General features: G+C 44.1%; 2 protein-coding genes across 6 annotated transcripts in view; both read left to right on the top strand.

Moving 5' to 3' along the window:
* dhx16 (DEAH (Asp-Glu-Ala-His) box polypeptide 16) overlaps positions 1-825 on the top strand; it is a 58,603-nt gene extending 57,778 nt beyond the window's left edge. For both annotated transcript variants that reach the window (XM_061915542.1, XM_061915543.1), the window contains exon 21: positions 347-825. In XM_061915542.1, the coding sequence (XP_061771526.1) occupies positions 347-475 (129 nt within the window). In that variant the 3' untranslated portion in view covers positions 476-825. The remainder of the gene's footprint in view (positions 1-346) is intronic.
* A 1,065-nt stretch (positions 826-1,890) lies between these two features.
* Positions 1,891-21,526, top strand: part of LOC133561900 (alpha-1,3-mannosyl-glycoprotein 2-beta-N-acetylglucosaminyltransferase-like) — a 44,619-nt gene continuing 24,983 nt past the window's right edge. Inside the window, exons 1-2 of one of the 4 annotated variants that reach the window (XM_061915547.1) lie at positions 1,891-2,278; positions 2,811-4,024. In XM_061915547.1, coding sequence (XP_061771531.1) covers positions 2,847-3,818 — 972 coding nt within the window. In that variant the 5' untranslated portion in view covers positions 1,891-2,278; positions 2,811-2,846 and the 3' untranslated portion in view covers positions 3,819-4,024. Of the gene's footprint in view, positions 2,279-2,810; positions 4,025-11,600; positions 12,287-13,577; positions 13,917-20,878; positions 21,121-21,526 lie in introns of those variants that run through there. The other 3 variants (XM_061915545.1, XM_061915546.1, XM_061915544.1) reach the window with 3 other exon arrangements.

Here is a 21,526-nt window from a genome sequence, read left to right on the forward strand (position 1 = left end):
GTGTTGACGTGCTCCTATGTCTCAGCATTTACTACAGAAGTATTTGTATGTAAAAAGATTTAACACAAACATGTATTCTTCTTTGTTCCCGTCCCTTCCAAAATGTTCAAAATTTTAATCACTAACTCATCGTTCTAGGCACCAGTTGTTGAACAAGGAAATGTGACGCCCATCCCTAGCTTGAACAAAGGATCATAGTTGCTGCTTTTTCCCCGAGTCCAGCATGACTCCACAAAATTAGTGCATGTTAAGGCTGATATGACACGTAACCAGGAAGCGCAGTCGGCAATTATCAGACTCCGCCTCCAACCCGACCTCCTCTTTTCCTCTCCTGTGCCCGCTGCAGGTGGTGGAGATCGAGAGCGGCTGGCTGCTGGAGGTGGCTCCTCATTACTACAAGAGCAAAGAGGTGGAGGACAGCAGCAGCAAAAAGATGCCCCGGAAGCAGGGCAAGGCCAAAGAGGAGCTGGGCTGAAGCCAAGTGGTACACCTCGCAGGCTTTATAAGTCCTTTTTACTTGGCGGCAAGCAGCCACATTGCTGCCGAGTGTGTGTTTTGACACAATTCCTGAAAAAAAAAAATAGTTGAATGAATGAGGCGTGGACAAGCTCAGGAGGCAGAGTGAGCACAATCACGTGGATTAAAAGATTGCAGAGAGAACTGGGTCAAAAACGTTCAACTGGTTTAATCATAAACTGACTGCCGGACTGTCCTCACCGTGCGCCTCATTAAGGAATGTGACACATGATGTCGCTGGACAATATCCGAAAATATGTAAAGAAAAATGTCCTCATTGCTGAGAAGCAATAAACTTTTACAACTGTTTGTATTTTATCCACACATTCTTTGGAAAACATTACATTACCTTCATGGTTTTTATTTGTTATTGTTAGCGTGTATTTAACACAGATCTCAAACCGTCCACAGCTTTTGTGCCAGGTGGTCAGTGAGGAAACACTGCAATATAAGCACTATTTTCTGTTGTAATCCTGCGCTTTTTTTTTGTTTTGTTTGTTTGAAAGGCAGGGGGCATTCTGTTGCCAAATCAATCATCCAGGTCAGGTGAGCTATTATTTTTTTCTGTCCGTTCCCAAAATGTATTTATATTTTTTACAACTTAGAAGTAAATATATTTGTGCCTGCAAAATGTCTGATTTCTTCAAAGCCACTTGGGGACATATTTACATGGTCTCTCTGGGTTGCTATGATGCGTTGTTTTAACGAGAATCCTCTCTTCTTTCCATTAAGCAGCCTTTTTCTGTCATGTTTAACTCTTATGTTCTTTTACCTCCTGAAATATTGATCTTTAATGCCTGGTGATCCGTTGGGTTCGAGCTGAGGCTAAAAGTGAAGACACCAAGTGAAGCGCCAGCGAGCGGAGCAGATTCGAAGGGTATGAGCCGGTTATGCATGCTGTGCTGTATTACCCTGGTCGCTGTGTGCCGCCTGTGGAATCCGACTTGGTCTGCATCACACCTGTGACGTCACCTGTGCAAATGTGCAACATGTGACCCGTCTCATCAGTCAAAACTGTTGACTTATACGGCAGCCGTGGAGGTCAAACCTTTTTGTGTTGCACTTGCTTAAACAGTGCATCTGGAAAGTATTCACAGCGCTGTACTTTCCCCACATTTTATGTTACAGCCGTATTGTAAAATAGAATACATTAATTTTTGTCCTCTAAATTCTACACAAGTTACCTCATAACTACAATCGTATTTAAAAAGACTGGAGGCTGCAATTACTGCCAAAGGAATTAAAGTATGTGTGATTTTTGTTTTTATTTTTAATGAATTAGCAAAAACTTACAAAAAAGCTTTTCACATTGTCATTATAGGGTATTGTGTGTAGAATTCTGAGGACAAAAATATGTTTATTCCATTTTAGAATAAGGCTGTAACATAACACAATGTGGAGAAAGTAAAGCGCTGTGAATACTTCATGGCTGAACTTTACTTACCAGAGTACAGTGCTTGTCGTGTGCTAATGTGAGTGTTCTGACTGTACTTATTCCCCCCATGCAGAACACACTCCAGCAGGTCCAACTGGTCCGGCCAGAGACGGCAGGAGGGGGCGTGTCCATAGGAGGCGTTTCCGTGTGCCACAATAAGAAAACAAGACAGAGGAGCGATCCTTGGAAGTCAAAAGGAAGGCCACTTTCACAGAAACAACTCAGCAGCAGAGGGTGTTTTATCATTTTTGTCATTATGAATTCGGGTGTGCCGCCCCACCTTTGGACTGCTACAACCTCTTTGGTGATGTGAGACCTCTTCATCAGGTATGTTTGTTTTTTATCATCCGTGCACTCATTTGGGACCTGATTCACACAACCTGAATTATTAGTGGACATGTTGAAAATGTCCAAACACAAGTCAAAGAATGCAGGGGCCATCTTGATAGTTTTCATTTAAAAAAACGGACTAAAACAAAACCTATTAGTAGTTTTATTATTATCAACATAGGAAGTTTTTTCTTATATTTGGCCGTATTTGCTCTTTTTTTTTACCCCAGTTCCACTTAATCGTATTTTCAAGTTCCGTGGGTCATCACCAAAATAGCTGTGGACACCCACTGGTTGTTGCATTTTTGTTACGTGACATTTTTGAGGTTTCGGCCTGTAAAAATTCCCACCAGGTGTATTAATAGCACTTGGCTGCAGGCATGTGTGCTCACGTCCTGTTAGAAAAGCCCGCAAAAACAAATAGAGCGAACAACGTAAAGGTCCTTAATGAATTGTTAGCTCGATCCCGCCCACTCACTTCCTGCTTGTTGCTGTCGAAACCGATGAGTGGTTTGATTTTTTTCCACAGTTGTTTTGGGAAAGACCTGACTCAGCACAGTCCGACATGAGCGATGATCGCGAGAGACGCGGTCCCCACCGGAACCAGAGCTGTGATGGCAGGCTTCCCACCAACGTCAAGCCCCGATTGGGCAGCAAGGAGAACCGGAGGCCTCAGCCTGCCCAGGTCAGAAGGTCCAGGAGCAGTGACTCAGACGGCGGGGAGAGAGGACGCAGGGCGCAGCGGCACCGGGAGGAAGGAACTCGACGTGGGAGGAGCACCGAGGCCGTGAGACGGGTGAGGAGGGACGGGGACGTCGACCACCACCGGAGGTCGCGCGCGCCAGACAACGACGTGGAGGAAACGGAGTGCGCCATCTGCTTCTGCTCTTATGATAACATCTTCAAGACCCCCAAGCTGCTGGCCTGCGGTCACACCTTCTGCTTGGAGTGCCTCGCCCGCATCAATGTCACCTCCCACGAGGTCAAGACCCTGTCCTGCCCCGTGTGCCGTGAGGTGACTGAGATCCCCCACGGCCAAGACCTGCCCCGGCTGGGCAACAACGAGGACATCATCGGTCGGCTCCCGCCAGAGATGCAGAGGGCCAGGTCCATCCGCTTCAAGCGCAGCAAGGGCAAGCTCCTCCTGAAGAACGCCCCCTCCACGCACGGCGTCCTCACGCTGCCTCACAAGAGCCAGGAGGCCCAGACCGCCCCCAGCGGCGACCTCCGCCTCGCAACCTTGGAGGAGGGCACGGAGCCCGCCACCATGGTGGACGTGGGCCGGCCCCCCAATAGGGTCAGAGGTCGCATGCGCAGGTTTTTCCGCTCCAGCCGGTGCTACTACGCCACGGTGGGGATCGTTGTCACCATCGCCGTGGTGTTCCTGCTGGTGGGGGTCCTGGCCTTTATCATTATCCCCAACGTGGGCCGCAGGCCTGGACGACCCGGGAACCAGACAGAGCAGTCGGGGAGGGCTTTCACTCCGAGGGGTCTGACCACAACCTGGGTCGGGCGGGCTGCCGGGACCCCACACTGACCTCTCTCCGCAAAGTATTGTGGAAACCCCCCTGAAGAAATGAAGCAGCGGACATTTTCTAATGAAGGAAAACTGAAAATTGCATCAAGTCAAACTGTGAACGCCATGGACTCCCCAACACCTAGGATATATTGTATATTATCTGTAAATATTTCATCACAAAGCCAAAGTATTTACTGGAAAGTAAACTTGCAGTATAACTGGAATGTTCAGAACAACTTTCATGTCACTTTATTGAGCAACACTACATCACATGACAGGTGGCCATGGCATTTTTAACCTGCTTGCCAACCACTCAGTCAGTGGTTCTAAAACTCTCTTCTTTTTGTACCACCATAGAGGGATGTGGGGACCAATACTGAAATATTGATACCACCAATACTAGATCTGAATGCTCTGAAATCAATCCTTCAATCAAAATATCGATACTTTTGATACTTTAGTTAAAGATGTCCAAACTTTTTCCACCAAAGGCCACATACTGAAAAGTCAAACTACACAGGGGCCGCGTTGCTATTTTTTTTTTTTAAATGCTAAAAACTGATATTGTATCAGCTTTGTATAATAGGTGCCAAAGTATAATATAAATAGTTATTACTATAAACATTTCAGCTTTTTCATATTGCATTCTGGTCTTTTTTTTTTATACTATTTTCCCCTCCCCCCAAGTAAGAATAGAATAAAAACAATACAGTTGTGTAACTGCATAACTTAGTGTGTCAAAAATCCTGCCTGTACAAAATACTCATGTTCGGTTACACATTTAACAGTTTATTATGGTTGTTATAATTTTTCAAATTAATTTATAAGTTAATATTGTTTTATAACTAATGTTTGTTTAAATTTTGGGTATACTTTATTTTTATATTAACAGCTCCTGATACTTAGTTCAGAAGTGTCTAAACTTTTGGAAGGGCACCATATAAATATATTTTTTTTTTTTTAAGAGTGCTTAAAACCGATATTATATTTGTGTATATATATATATATATATATATATATATATATATATATATATATATATATATATATATATATATATGTATGAATGTATATACAGTGGGGCAAAAAAGTATTTAGTCAGCCACCGATTGTGCAAGTTCTCCTACTTAAAATGATGACAGAGGTCTGTAATTTTAATCATTGTTACACTTCAACTGTGCGAGACAAAATGTGAAAAAAAAATCCAGGAATTCACATTATAGGAATTTTAAAGAATTTATTTGTAAATTATGGTGGGAAATAAATATTTGGTCAACCATTCAAAGCTCTCACTGATGGAAGGAGGTTTTGGCTCAAAATCTCATGATACATGGCCCCATTCATTCTTTCCTTAACACGGATCAATCGTCCTGTCCCCTTAGCAGAAAAACAGCCCCAAAGCATGATGTTTCCACCCCCATGCTATGGTGTTCTTGGGATGCAACTCAGTATTCTTCTTCCTCCAAACACGACGAGTTGAGTTTATACCAAAAAGTTCTATTTTGGTTTCATCTGACCACATGACATTCTCCCAATCCTCTGCTGTATCAACCATGTTTCCATTTTGGTATAAACTCAACTCGTCGTGTTTGGAGGAAGAAGAATACTGAGTTGCATCCCAAGAACACCATACCTACTGTGAAACATGGAGGTGGAAACATCATACTTTGGGGCTGTTTTTCTGCTAAGGGGACAGGACGATTGATCCATTTTAAGGAAAGAATGTATGGGGCCATGTATCGTGAGATTTTGAGCCAAAACCTCCTTCCATCAGTGAGAGCTTTGAATGGTTGACCAAATACTTATTTTCCACCATATTTTATAAATACATTCTTTAAAATGCCTACAATGTGAATTCCAGGATTTTTTTTTCACATTCTGTCTCTCGCAGTTGAAGTGTACCTATGATGAAAATTAGACCTCTGTCATCATTTTAAGTGGGAGAACTTGCAAAATCGGTGGTTGACTAAATGCTTTTTCGCCCCACTGTATATATTTAAAGACAAAAACTTGGTATTAGTAATTACTAAGAGTGTTATTATTATTATTATTAGTTTATGATTCAGATTTTTTGCTCTTACTCCAAGTAAGAATAGAAGAGAGAAAAAAATAATAATACAGTTGTGTAACTGCATAACTTAATGTGTCAAAAATCCTGCCTGTACAAAAATGTTAATGTTCAGTTACACATTTGACAGTGTTTATTATTGTTGTTGTCATTTTTCAAACGAATTAATAAGTTAATATTTTATTTTTTAATTGCTTAACTAACGTGTTTATATTTTAAGTACATTTAATTTTTATTTTGAGAATGTCTAATATTTTGGATCAGAAACTTTTTCCACCAACGGCTGCATACTGAAAAGTCAAGTATGAGGGGCCATTTTGATATTCCATCCATCCATCCATCTTCTTCCACTTATCCGAGGTCGGGTCGCAGGGATAGCAGCCTAAGCAAGGAAGCCCAGACTTTCCTCTCCCCAGCCACTTCATCCAGCTCTTCCCGGGGGATCCCGAGGCGTTCCCAGGCCAACCGGGAGACATAGTCTTCACAACGTGTCCTGGGTCTTCCCCGTGGCCTCCTACCGGTTGGACGTGCCCTAAACACCTCCATAGGGAGGCGTTCGGGTGGCATCCTGACCAGATGCCCAAACCACCTCATCTGGCTCCTCTCGATGTGGAGGAGCAGCAGCTTTTCTTAGAGCTCCTACCGGATGACAGAGCTTCTCACCCTATCTCTAAGGGAGAGCCCCACAACCCGGCGGAGGAAACTCATTTCGGCCGCTTGTACCCGTGATCTTGTTCTTTCAGTCATAACCCAAAGCTCATGACCATAGGTGAGGATGGGAACGTAGACCGACCGGTAAAGTGAGAGCTTCGCCTTCCGGCTCAGCTCCTTCACCACAACGGATCGATACAGCGTCCGCATTACTGAAGACGCCGCACCGATCCGCCTGTCGATCTCACGATCCACTCTTCCCTCACTCGTGAACAAGACTCCTAGGTACTTGAACTCCTCCACTTAAAGTAGGGTTTCTTCCCCAACCATGAGATGGCACTCCACCCTTTTCCGAGCGAGAACCATGGACTCGGACTTAGAGGTGCTGATTCTCATCCCAGTCGCTTCACACTCGGCTGCGAACCGATCCAGTGAGAGCTGGAGATCCTGGCCAGATGAAGCCATCAGGACCACATCATCTGCAAAAAGCAGAGACCTAATCTTGCAGCCACCAAACCAGATCCTTTCAACGCCCTGACTGCGTCTTGAAACTCTGTCCATAAAAGTTATGAACAGAGTCGGTGACAAAGGGCAGCCTTGGCAGAGTCCAATCCCCCCACTGGAAACATGTCCGACTTACTGCCGGCAATGCGGACCAAGCTCTGACACTGATCGTACAGGGAGCGGATTGCCACAGTCAGACAGTCCAATAACCCATACTCTCTGAGCACTCCCCACAGGACTTCCCGAGGGATACGGTCAAATGCCTTCTCCATGTCCACAAAGCACATGTAAACTGGTTGGGCAAACTCCCATGCACCCTCAAGGACCCTGTCGAGAGTATGGATCAATGGTAAATGATTGTACTTGTATAGCGCTTTTCTACCCCTTTTTAAGGAGCCCAAAGCGCTTTGACAGTATTTCTACATTCACCCATTCACACACACATTCACACACTGATGATCGGAGCTGCCATGCAAGGTGCTAACCAGGAGCAAGGGTGAAGTGTCTTGCTCAAGGACACAACGGACGTGACTAGGATGGTGGAAGGTGGGGATTGAACCAGTAACCCTCAGATTGCTGGCACGGCCACTCTCCCAACTTCGCCACGCCGTCCCCAGAAGCTGGTCCACTGTTCCACGACCAGGACGAAAACCACACTGTTTTTCCTGAATCCGAGGTTCGACTATCCGGCGTAGCCTCCTCTCCAGTACACCTGAATAGACCTTACCGGGAAGGCTGAGGAGTGTATTCCCACAATAGTTGGAACACACGCTCCGGTCCCCCTTCTTTAAGATAAGAACCACCACCCCGGTCTGCCAATCCAGAGATACCCCACCCCCCCGATGTCCACGCGATGTTGCAGAGTCTTGTCAACCAAGACAGCCCCACAGCATCCAGAGCCTTAAGGAACTCTGGGCGGCTCTCATCCACCCCTGGGGCCTTGCCACCGAGAAGCTTTTTAACTACCTCAGCAACCTCAGCCCCAGAAATAGGAGAGCCCACCACAGATTCTCCAGGCACTGCTTCCTCATAGGAAAACGTGTTGGTAGGATTGAGGAGGTCTTCGAAGTATTCCCTCCACTGATCCACAACATCCGCAGTCGAGGTCAGCAGAACACCATCCACACCATACACGGTGTTGACAGTGCATTGCTTCACCTTCACGAGGCGGCGGGTGCTGGTCCAGAATCGCTTCGAAGCCGTCTGGAAGTCGTTTTCCATGACTTCCCCAAACTCCTACCATTTCCAAATTTTTGCCTCTGCGACCGCTGAAGCCGCACACCGCTTGGCCAGTCGGTACCTGTCCGCTGCCTCCGGAGTCCTAAGAGCCAAAAGAACCCCAATGGACTCCTTCTTCAGCTTGACAGCATCCCTCACCGCCGGTGTCCACCAACCGGTTCTAGGATTACCGCCACGACAGTCACCAGACTACCTTGCGGCCACAGCTCCAATCAGCCGCGTCGACAATAGAGGTGCGGAACATGGTCCACTCGGACTTAATGTCCCGCACCTCCCTCGTGACATGTTCAAAGTTCTTCCGGAGGTGGGTATTGAAACTCCCTCTGATAGGAGACTTTTCCAGACGTTCCCAGCAGAACCTCACAATGCGTTTGGGCCTCCCAGGTCTGTCCGGCATCCTCCCCCACCATCGCAGCCAACTCACCACCAGTTGGTGATCGGTAGAAAGCTCCGCCCCTCTCTTCACCCGAGTGTCCAAAACATAACGCCGCAAATCCGATGACACAACTACAAAGTCGATCATGGAACTGCGGCCTAGGGTGTCCTGGTGCCAAGTGCACATGTGGACACCCTTATGCTTGAACTTGGTGTTCGTTATGGACAATCCGTGACGAACACAAAAGTCCAATAAAGTCCACTCGGGTTCAGATCCTGGCGTCCATTCTTCCCAATCACGCCTCTCCAGGTTGCACTGTCGTTGCCAACATGAGTGTTGAAGTCCCCCAGTAGGACAAGGGAATCACCAGGGGTAGCACTTTCCAGTACTCCCTCGAGTGTATCCAAAAAGGGTGGGTACTCTAAACAGCTGTTTGGTGCGTAAGCACAAACAGTCAGGACCTGTCCCCCCACCCGAAGGCGGAGGAGGGCTACCCTCTCGTCCACTGGGTTGAATTCCAACGTGCAGGCTTTGAACCGGGGTACAACAAGAATTGCCACCCCAGCCCGTCGCCTCTCACTGCAGGCAACGCCAGAGTGGAAGAGAGTCCAGCCCCTCTCGAGATAACTAGTTCCAGAGCCCTTGCTGTGCGTCAAATTGAGTCCGACTATATCCAGCCGGAACTTCTCCACCTCGCGCACTAGCTCAGGCTCCTTTCCTCCCAGCGAGGTGTTATTCCACGTCCCAAGAGATAGCTTCTGTAGCCGAGGATCGGACCGCCAAGTGCCCTGTCTTCGACTTCCGCCTAGCTCACGTCGCACCCAACCTCTATGGCCCCGGCTATGGGTGGTGAGCCCATTGGAGGAGGGACACACGTTGCCTCTTCGGGCTGTTCCCGGCCGGGTCCCGGTCGCCATCGGGCCCCACCTCCGGGCCTGACTCCAGAGGGGGGACCCTGGTGACCCGCGTCCGGGCGAGGGAAATCTGGGTCCTTTTCTTGTTTTCTTCATAGAGGTCTTCAAGCTGCTCTTTGTCTGATACCTCACCTAGGACCTGTTTGTCTTGGTAGACCCTACCAGGGGGCATAAATCCCCCGGACAACATAGCTCCTAGGATAATTGGGACATCATTTTGATATTTTTTGTATTATTTTATTTTTAAATGCGAAAGACAGATATTATATATTTGTGTTAAATGTGACTTAGTATATTATTATTATTTATTGGTTTAAAATGTTAAGCTTTTTCTCATTACATTCTGATGTTTTGCTCTTTTTTTATATATGTTATTATTGCACAAAGTACCGGACAGGTATTGCCAATGCCAGCCTGAATTTTAGAAAGTGTCAAATCGGAACGAAAATCAGTAGTATCGCACATCACTACCGCCATAATGACCAACATTAAAACACAGTAGCGTAGTAGGCCTAAATATTCATGAAAAATGAGGCAGATGTTGTATTTGACAATTATATTTTATATATTTGGCCACTGTAACATTGCACAAAATTTGAACAGTAACACTGTGTTTGAATATAGGAAAATAAATTGCCCTTACCCTATTTTAAGAATTACTGGCCTAAGCTAATCAAGCAAAAATGTTGAATACACGCAGGCCAACGGCGCACTTTGTGTATATAATTGTGAACAACTATTTTATAACACCGATAATTACAAAAAGTGTGTGTTGCATTTTCACTAAAAATCCTCAATGCTGCTCCCTGTTGGCTCGGAGGTTGTTGTTTTTGTTTTGTTTTTACTCATAAAGGAACTTTAGTCTGAGCTGCACAAGAGAAAAAGGGAAATTTTGTCTGGGTCGAAAGACGCACGCTTGTATTTCCTTTTGCATGCCAGCCTGCATGGCTTCTTAGGTCATGTGACCTGCGGTGTTGACAACAAGGCTGATTTTCTTTCTCTTTGCTCGTGGGCCGGACAAACCAGTCCAACAGTGTTAGTGAGCTCTGTGACACGTTTGCCGAGATTCTTCCGCTGACACTTTGAACACACCGATGGATGAGGGGAGTGCAAAACAACAAGTGATAGATTGAGTTACATCTCACACTTAGTTACATCTCATCAGACTGCTTGCCTTGTGTGGGTTTACCCAAAATGGAAGAATCTAAAATATTGCTACTTTTAACAATTGATATGTTAATGTAGTTGCAATTATGATTAAGTCATTACTTATGTAACTTATTCTGACATCCTGACCTGCTGAGCACAAAAAAGGGGATTGTCCCCCCCAAATCCGCGGCGCCCCGAGACAACGCTGCTCCACCCGAACAATTGGCCTTGTGGCCCCCTTGAAACAACGCCACTGGAAAGAGTGAATTTTTTTTTTTCATTTTGTTGATAGCTTACAGTGAATAAAAACTGCATAATTCAGTATGACATAAAATTGTTCAAAAAGTGTAAATTTATAAACGATGGGGGTCCTACTCGCATCAGGAAATGAACTGTAAAACTGTCCTGTGTCTTCATGCTGCGGAGTCTACGGATTTGTTCGTATTTACAATTCTTTGTTGAGATATTACAGTACATTTTGATTGCAGTATTTTACTGTGACATAACACTTACATGCAGTGAAAAATAAGGATACTGTAATTTCTAAAGCCATTTGTTGTAATGCCACAGTACATTTTGATTACTCTAATTTTTACAGTTATTGGTTTTAATTTTGAAGTAGATTTTAATTACAAGTCGTCACCTCGTCGCAGGGCCAACACAAACATTCACAACACTAAAATTGGCCCCAGAGTCTGAATGTGAGTGTGAATTTCACACTCACATTTAGACACTGGGGCCAATTTTAGTGTTTTGTGTGTGCATATATATATATAGAGAGAGAGACAGCGAGAGTATATGTATAGAGTATATGTATATAGAGCTCCAGTTGAGAGTTGGGACTATTTAAACGGCGCCCCTGTCCCCTCCCACTGCCGGCAGCAAGTAGGTCAGCCAGGTGGACGCAAGCCCACGGAGACCCCGAATCCCCTCCCTTCTGCCTGCGATCCCAGAGGCGCTTTCCGGCGGGGACACTTCCACTGCCATGGCCTCCACTCCTTCCGCCTCTGCCCTGACATCCGTTCTCCGGTGTCGAGGGAAGCTTTTGGCCAGGAATCCACCCGGTAAGGGGAGCGCCACCGCGGCCTACAGCCCCCCGCTACAGGCCTCCAGACACCGCGGCGACCTTTCGGCGGATCGCGCCTGGTCCGTGAGAGCTCCCGTGTGGGAGAAGCATGGCCTGGCTGCGAGGTACAGATCCTCCGTGGCTAGTCAGGCCCAAACAGGACAAGATTTGAGGCATCCGCGGGGGGCGTCTAACCCCACTGCGCCCCGCGGCCTCACAGTGACCACCAGGCGGCCTGGAGGGGCACACCGCCCCGCCGTTGTGGTTCAGCCACTTCCACATGCATGCGCCTGCAAGGTTGTTATTCGCTACACTTGTCGGTCCTCATTCGACATTTTGAGAGCGCCCACAGATCGGAAAGTGGTCTGCATGGTGGATGGATGGTCAAGTTTGAAGAACACCTGCTGCTTCTTCCAACTTCTGCTGACACAAGCGATCTTCCGTAAAATGGCGTTGCTGCGTAGCTCCACCAGGGAGCGTCGTGACCAAGGAGAGGCGGATGACAACCATGCACTGCAGGTATACCGGTATTTCAATTAGAGATGTTACGAAATGACATTTTCATGTCACGGCATTTTTTATGTCGTTGTAGACACACTGACATTTTAAACAAGTTTTATTTATACATGGATACTAATTACTTGGCAACATGTATTTAATATCGTTATGTCTGTTTAAGAAGCATATTATTTGAACGTTTTAACTACATGTTTTAAATTATCTTCAAAGCCAAACAGGACATAGCTCCTTCGGTTTTTGAATGCTGTAAAACATTTGGGATTCATATTTATTTTAACTTTTTTTGCTCAAACTTTTCAACAAGCGTCAGTCATAAACAAAATATAAAATATATACAGTATTTTTGTTCCCTTTACAAGGCCCTTTGACAGTGGTTTGCTAACTTTTTTTTACCAAGTGCCACCTCAGAAAACACTTGGCTCTCCAAATACCACGATAATGACAAACATTGAAATAGTAGCATATAGTAGGCTTAAGAATTCATTGTCAACAAGGTAGAGGTTTTATTTAGCAAGTATTAGAAATATTTTTGTCCACTAACATTACACTTAGTTTGAACAGTAACACTGTGTTTAGATATTTAATTGTTTTGTTGGTGTTCCGCAGTTGGAGAATCACTGGATTAGAAGATATTACAGGTTTAAATTACAATAGAATAGAATAGAAAGTACTTTATTGATCCCTGGTGGAAATTCAGCACCACAGTTCACTCACAATAGACAATAAACATTTAGGTATTTTACATGTGAATAATATAAATGCAGTCTATTATAAAGCATTATTCACAATGTGAATAACATAAATACAGTCTATTATACAGCATTATTCACATGTGAATAACATATACAGTCTATTATACATTTAAATACAGTCAAAAAGGAACATATGCACAATACAGTCTGATGGTTGTCGGTATGAAGGGTTAATATAAGAACATTACATGTTTGTAGTTTTGTGTAAGGCAAGGGTGTCAAACTTGTTTTTTTAAGGTCCACATCGCAGTTTTGAGCCTCCAAAGGGCCTCAAAATTGCGTCCAAACAGACAGACGAAAAAACAGCATTTTCAACAGGGCCCTTCTGGTGCTCTGTGGGGCTGAAGAACGCAGAGCTGCCACTTCAGCGGCGCTATTTCTACATACAGCTACAAAAGTAAAACACAACGAAAAAAAAAAAAAAAAAGAGCAATAAATAAGACATATTACACAACGCATGTAGACAAACAACACACCCTCATACTTGACAATAAAACTGATTCTGATTTTGATTAATGCGTCTGTTTGCTTTCCGTCAGACTCCTGAAGAAAGACACCCTCCTTCAGATTCCGACATTTTGAAGGGTTTTGGACAGAACATCATCTCAAAATAAACCCCACTGAGATCCAGCACCTCGCCAATGAAGTCTGCGTGACCCTGCCAAATTTATTCACCTTTTTTTGGGGGGGGGAAACAGGAATAATATTCGGACACTGTACGCTACTTCCTGCACTGTACGTGCGGCAGAGTGTAAACACATTGTGTGCTGCCCTGTCAGTGCATGTTGCACAGTTGGACTTCAACCTAGTAAGCAAAGAAAACACCGCCTGTTTGTAACAGTTGGGACCAGGAAAAGGCAGAGATATTGCTGCAGCAGGTAAGACCTGAATAGATGTTCCCGGGTATTTTGTGTCTTTCTCATTGTCCTGGTGGGAGTTTTGTACTACAGATTCTTTTGCACCAAGTAGGAGAACACCGTTTGACTTTGGGTAATGACGCTTGCCATGTTTGGCTCGACAAAAAGGACTTGAAGAGAACGTTCACGTGCATGCCGGTCGGTCTTGAGATTCATTTATTTAAGGGAACGTGATATGAAATTAGCCACTTGTTGTATTTATAATCCTTTGCTCGTGGTACAGTAGGGAAGGGATTCATATGGCCCCGTTTCTGACTGGGTGTCGCGTGAGAGGAAGGAGGGTGGTGGTGGTGGTGGTGGGGGGTCGGGGTCGGTCATCATTATGCAATGCAGTCTGCTGAAAATGATGGAAAGCACCACTTTACATAGCAACGGCCACTGTGGACTAGGGCTGGGCGATATGGACCCTCGGCAATGCGCGGGAGCGACGACGGACACGCGCTATACCTTTACTCTGCTACAGTGCCTGCCGAGCACCGGCCGTGAGAGAGGTACGTCAAAATGGCGGTATTGTCTCAAATATATATTTCGGTTTAAAATATAACTGCAATACACCAGCCCTACTGAGGTCAAAGTTGGAATTGCCACAAAACACATGGTAAGATATTCAACACTCTACTGCCATCTGGCAGCTAAAGTGGATAGTGCACCCCCCAATTCGTCTGACTCAGGGGTCCCTAAATTACGGCCCCCGGGCAAGATACGGCCTGCCAGCGTCCAAGATCCGGCCCGCGGGTAGTTCCAAGTGAAACAAACAAGTTGTTTTTTTTTAAGTATATTTTTTTTAATCTGCCATTTCTAGCTTCCAGCTTCCAAAATCCGGCTCGCGGGTAGTCCCGAGTAAAAAATGTTTTTAAATTTTTAAAGTTTTGTCCTTTCTAGCCCATCCATCAATCTCGGGGTCTCCTAACCGCTCAAGCAAATCATCCATCTATCCATCCATTTTCTACCGTTTGTCCCATTTGAGTTCGCGAGGGGTGCTGGAGCCGATCTCAGCTGCATTTGGGCGGAGGGTGGGGTACACCCTGGACAAGTCGCCACCTTATCGCAGGGCCAACACAGATAGACGGACATCATTCACACACTAGGGCCATCTTAGTGTTGCCAATCAACCTATCCCCAGGTGCATATTTTCTAAAAATGCATTTTCCCATCGACAACGTGACATCGTCACGCCCGGCAAGCAGTGTCAGGCGAGCGAGCGGCAAGTGCGCGCTCTTTCAGTCAATTAGTGCATGAGGGAAAAAATTGTGAAATCGTTGGGGAGACGTTAAATAGACTCAGAGTGTAGAGTTTTTAATCATCAGTGAACATATGACTTTTTTTTTTGTTCAGTGTAAGGAGAATGCAGTTTGTCAAATCTGCAATGAGACCGATTTTATATATATATATATATATATATATATATATATATAATGTGTACATATAGCCCAGCCTCTGGCCAAATTTTTTTTAACCCAATGCGGTCCCCGGGTCAAAAAGTTTGGGGACCCCTGGTCTAACTCATGTGTCAGGTAAACTGCGATGAAAGGGGCCGTATGAACGCCCTTCCCTGCTGAACATTTGTAATAAATATTGTCCTGCCAACATGTCCCAAAAGAAGTGTGGCAAATTTTTTCCTAATTAATCCGTCAACGTGACGAATGTATGGATCATTTTGTTGTTGCATTCTTTAGCCCGGAGGACACGGCGGATATTTTTTTACACACAACAACCTGTGGTGAACATGAAAAATGACGTCACAGGGACTGATGTGAAAATTGGAATATAATTTGTTTCTTTTTTACAAAATGATTTTCTTTGTGCACACAGGGTGAACAGAACCAAGGTAAAAAAAAGTCAGCCAGGATTTTTTTGGAGTGATTTTTTCATTTGGGCTAAAGGTGGAATGTATTGCTCTTTGAAAAGACTGGCTAACCAGCCAGTCTTTTTTTTTTTTTTTTCAACCGTTAAGTTGTGTTTTTTAATCAAGGAAAAATCACAATAAGGTAATCAGAGTAAATGAACTTTTAAGAAATAATACTCTATTGGTGGAAATTATTCTGAAGTATTGACTGTAATTTGTTTTGTTTTGTTTTCATTGTAAACCAGGAGTGTCAAAGTTAAGGCCCGCGGGCCAAATTCGGTCCGCAAATTAATTATCTATGGCCCCCGGGATGATATTTGGTTAGTATTACAACCGGCCCACAGGCCACAGCCACCTGCTGCTGTTTTGCACGCACCAATACTCCATCAGTGTTGGCGCTAGGAATTTTCAAAATGGGGTTCCAGGGACTCCTCCATCCATCCATTTTCTACCGCTTGTCCCTTTTTGGGTGGCGGGGTGTGCTGGAACCTATTTCAGCTGCATTCCGGCGGAAGGAGGAGTACACCCTGGACAAGTCGCCCCCTCATCACAGGGCCAACACAGATAGACAGACAACATTCACACTCACATTCACACACTAGGGCCCATTTAGTGTTGCCAATCAACCTATCCCCAGGTGCATGTTTTTGGCGGCGGGAGGAAGCCGCAGTCACGAGGAGAACATGCAAATCCACACAGAAAGATCCCGGGCTCAGATCTCAGGACCTTCGTCAAGTCATAAAAAAGGGGTCCCACAGTAAATTTTTGGTGTCCCACTTTTTTGTGACAGTATTGAAAACAAATGATAAATGTATGCCTTATCCTGTTATAAATCACATTCCATATTGTGGTTTGGAAAAACGTTGTCATAAACGTTACTCAAATAATTTAAAAAAAAATTATACAAATGAAAACAATTGTTTATAGATAGATAGATAGATGGATAGGTCTTTATTGTCATTGCACAAGTACAACAAAACGTTGTTTTCAGCACAAACCCATTCAAGATTAGACAAAAACAAACAGTGTTCAGGGTTACAGAACAGGAACGCTGATGGGTCGCCTCAAGACGCCCCGTAAAAGATGGGAAAAAGGTCAACGCTGGGGAAGAATGAGTAAAAAAATACAATCTCGACTGGGCTCCTAAGGGGGCCCAGTCTAGAGTGGGAAAAATCTCCATAGCAAAGCATATATATATATTACAACATGCATCTTGAGATATCTAGCAACAGAGGGAAGGGAGTACGGGGTCATGATGGTAGGCCGCAGCTCTCAGGCACTGAACATCCATTTGTCACCCCTATGGGATTTGCGTCGAGGGCGTTGGGTTGGGGGGGGTGTATATGTGGCGTATATTTTAGTGGATGTGTGTGTGTGTGTGTGTGTGTGTGTGTAAGCCCGTAGTGTGTCTCTGTTCCGCGGCCGTGCTAGTCCAAAGTCAACAACAACAGGTGTGTGTCCATGAGAGACGAGAAGTTAGTTTGTTGTTTCTTCGCTGCACTGTCCTTCGGGAGAGTCTCGACGCTAAGGAAACAATCCAAGTTAGAATGTTTTGTATGCGGGTGAAAATGAAATTTGCTTTTCACTCTAAATTGTCTATTACTGGTCCTCAAAATCTGCGGGCTAGACAGTCTGATGTGATCCACAGTTCTTCCCGCATCCTATTTTTAGCACACGAATAAACAATAAGTAATAATAAATCTGAATATATAAAATATAAATAGAACTAGTATAAAAAAAACGACATAATTAAAATGTGAATAAAAGCCTTTTTTTTAATTAATGCATTTTTTATTATTATTTTTTTTACATTAAATTATTTCTAGTACATTTACTAGATGGATGTATATGCATTAGCATAAAAAAAATAAAACAGCTCCCAAGCTATGGAGGCTAATTTGTGTTTGCTAAAGCAGCACTAAGTAACTTTTCAACCTTTATAAAATATTTTCACAACTTTTGGGATGATACATGGACTTACAACTCGTTGAATGACACCTATGTCATTACAGCGGGGATCATGTCAATTTGACGCTGTATGCCCTGGGTCCCATAGGAAATAGGGTCTTCTTTTGGCAAAACACTACTGCTTTGGTCCACTGGTGCTGCCAACATCAACCAAAACTGAACATTCTTAAGTGGAGCTTAAAAAAACAGTCTGTCTATCTGTGTTGGCCCTGGGATGAGGTGGCGACTTGTCCAGGGTGTGCACCGCCTTCCGCCCGATTGTAGCTGAGATAGGCACGAGCGCCCCCCGCAACCCTAAAGGGAATAAGCGGTAGAAAAATGGACGGATGTTTTAAAATTCAGTGTGTAATAATTTAGTGGAAAACAAATGTGTTGCTTCGAAACTCAGTATAATTGGATTACGTGACCCGTGTCACCTGACTGCAAACTTGACTCCTCATTGGCTGGTTCTGAGACAGGATTAATTGCGTCAGTCTTAAATTTACCAAAGTATATCTTGAGTTTTTAAGCAACAAATATTTATGCACTGAATTTTTTAACACTGAACTTCCATACACTGAATTTTAAAGTACTAATAGAGTGGAAAAACAAATTGGTATTATATGCTTAATTGTATTTCATTGTATCCATTAAACTATATTCGGTTGTATTTACAATCCGCAAAGTATGTGAAAATACCGTCTAAAACATGGGTGTCAAACTCTGGCCCGCGGGCCAATTTTGGCCCGCCGTTTAATTTCATTTGGCCCTTGAGGCAATATCAAATTAACATTATACCTGGCCTGTCGGTAACACCACATTCACCGCTAATATTCATACTTGCCAACCCTCCCGATTTTCCGAGGAGACTCCCGAAGTTGAGTGCCCTCCCCGAAAATCTCCCTGGGCAACCATTCTCCCGATTTCCACCCGGACGACAATATTGGGAGCGTGCCTTAAAGGCACTGCTTTTAGCGTCCTCTACAACATGTCATCACGTCCTCTTTTCCTCCATATAAACAGCATGCTGGCCAAGTCACATAATATATGCGGCTTTCACAAACACATACTTGGTCAACAGCATACAGGTCACACTGAGGGTGGCCGTATAAAAAACTTTAACATTGTTACAAATAAGCGCCACACTGTGAACTCACACCAAACAAGAATGACAAAACACATTTCGGGAGAACACCCGCACCGTAACACAACATAAACACAACAGAACAAATACCCATACCTCACAGCATTAACTCTTCCGGAACGCTACGATATACACCCCCCGCTACTACCAAACCCCGCCCACCTCATTTTTATTTTATTTTTGAATTTATTTGCCTGTGGAAAAAGTTAATGTTGATATTTACCTCAGAAGGCTGCAAATAGAAAAGAGGCAGTATTTTTTTTAATTAAATTTTGTTTAATATACCACTGATGTTTTTTGAAAGTTGATTTTGCACTATTACATTGTATAAGCTCTGCCTGTTCCATGGGAGGAAGCCCAAATACCCGGAGGGAACCCACGCAGTCCCGGGGAGAACATGCAAACTCCACACAGAAAGATCCCGAGCCCGGGATTGAACCCAGGATTACTCAGGACCTTCGTATTGTGAGGCAGATGCACTAACCCCTGGTCCACCGTGCTGCTCTATTTAAGCCTTGCTTGTTCAATATTCATTGCAAAACTTGTTTGGGTCCCTATTAAAAGGTTAATTTGTTCAACTTTAGCCCGCGGCTTTGTTCAGTTTTAAATTTTGGCCCATTCTGTATTTGAGTTTGACACCCCTGGTCTAAAACGTCACAATATGCCACAAATTCAGTCAGCCATTTTGAGTATTCCACTCCGAGCACCTTCGGTAATTTCTGTACATTCTACATCATAGTAATCACGCTTCTGCACTCTGTCCATATTATCAGGTCAGTCATACTGTAAATACACAAATATTGGAAAGAGATGTGCTGTTTATCATTCACAATCCTTATGTAAAACAAGAACACATACGTTTTGCTTTTTTTATGCATTCAAAATCATAAATAAATAGCAAACAATTCAACAGATCGAGGATGGGTGCTGGTTAGCGCCTTGCATGGCAGCTCCCTCCATTGGTGTGTGAATGTGTGTGAAAATGGGTAAATGTGGAAGTAGTGTCAAAGCGCTTTGAGTACCTTGTAGGTAGAAAAGCGCTATACAAGTACAACCCAACCCATCTTGCTAGGAAATCTACCTATGTGAAAATACCGTATTTCCTTGAATTGCCGCAGGGCATATAGCATGCGCTTGCTTTGAATTACGGCCGGGTCAAACTCGCTTCGCAAAATAATTAACGCATGCTTAGTATTACCGCCTGGTCAAACTCGTGACATCACGAGTGACACTTCCCCTATCCTCATTTTCAAAATGGAGGAGGCTGATTTCAATACCGGTAATTTGAAATCGCATGGAGGGAAGAAGATTAAGAGCTATTCAGCAGGAGTTAAAGTCCAAGCTTACATCACACTCAAATTTTTACTGCATGCCTTATTGGTAAGGGCCGAAGTGATAAGAGGTTTTGAAATAATTAGCGCATGCTTACTTTTACCGCATGCCTTTGGTAAGCGCAGGAGTGAGAAGAGGTTTTAAATTAATTAGTGCCCTGGCGGCAATTCAAGGAAATACGGTAGTTGAAATAGTCTCATTCGTTTGTGGCGGCAGCACGTAGCAACAGAAAACTACTTCTGAGTCCATATTATAATACAATTATGTTATATGCATATTTTTTTATGTACTCTTGCTATTAAACATTTAATTTATAAATAATAATTACTATTTTGCCAATTTTCATTTAAGAATCAACACAGAGTATGGACTCCATGCACCAATTTATATTTTGTAATATTCTGTAATGTAAATCATCTGTTGCTACTTACTACCACCTGATAGAGGCCGTGTACCGCAATTTGAAAATAAACTCCACTATATGAGGACGTACACACTACATGTGTTGCAGTCTCACTATTTAAAGTAAGAATAATAAAACCGTCTGTAAAGTTACGCTTATAGAAAATTCATCTTGTCAACTTTTCTGCCGTTTTGGGGAAGCAATAATTTCTGCGGCGTTGCGTAATGTCTGGAGATTACAGAGGTGGGGCGGGGCGGGACTTCCGGTCTGCTTCGCAAGCAGGAAATCGCCGACTGGCGGTCCCCTCCTCTTCCACTGGAAGTGTTGCGAAAACCGTGAAAAACTAACCCCAATGACGGCAAGTTACACCAACGGCTCTTTATACAGTAAGTGTTGGAGGACGGTGCCACACTGCCAGGGTCTCCACAAGTCCTCCAAGGAGCAGCGGTGGGTCGACATGGTAAAAAGAGGAAGATAGGGCGACATTTTCTTGGTAAGGACTTTTTGACTTTTTTTCCATTCGCGGCAGTCATAAGTGCCTCTTCATATCCAAATATCATACCAACTATGAAAATATATGTTTGGCGTGGTTTGTGGTGAAAATAGTGCTAGTACCGCATGTGGCATCAACAGGTGACCCGTCTTCTGAATCATCGCTCAACTTTTGCGTGACGTCATAATGGCCACATGATCGCTGACGTTACATATAGATCTTGTGATTGTCGCTCAATGGTTGTACTTCAAGTAGGGCTCGAGACACACTTGTTTCTTATTCCTTTAAGTGTTGTATGCATATTATTGGCCACCTGAGCACTGCATTGTGGGTATGGTGTTTTGCAATATAATATAATTACAACTGTTAATTAAAACTGCCAGCACACCCACACATACCACGCCCA

Source organism: Nerophis ophidion, linkage group LG11, assembly GCF_033978795.1.
Source record: "Nerophis ophidion isolate RoL-2023_Sa linkage group LG11, RoL_Noph_v1.0, whole genome shotgun sequence".
Taxonomy (NCBI): Eukaryota; Metazoa; Chordata; class Actinopteri; order Syngnathiformes; family Syngnathidae; genus Nerophis; species Nerophis ophidion.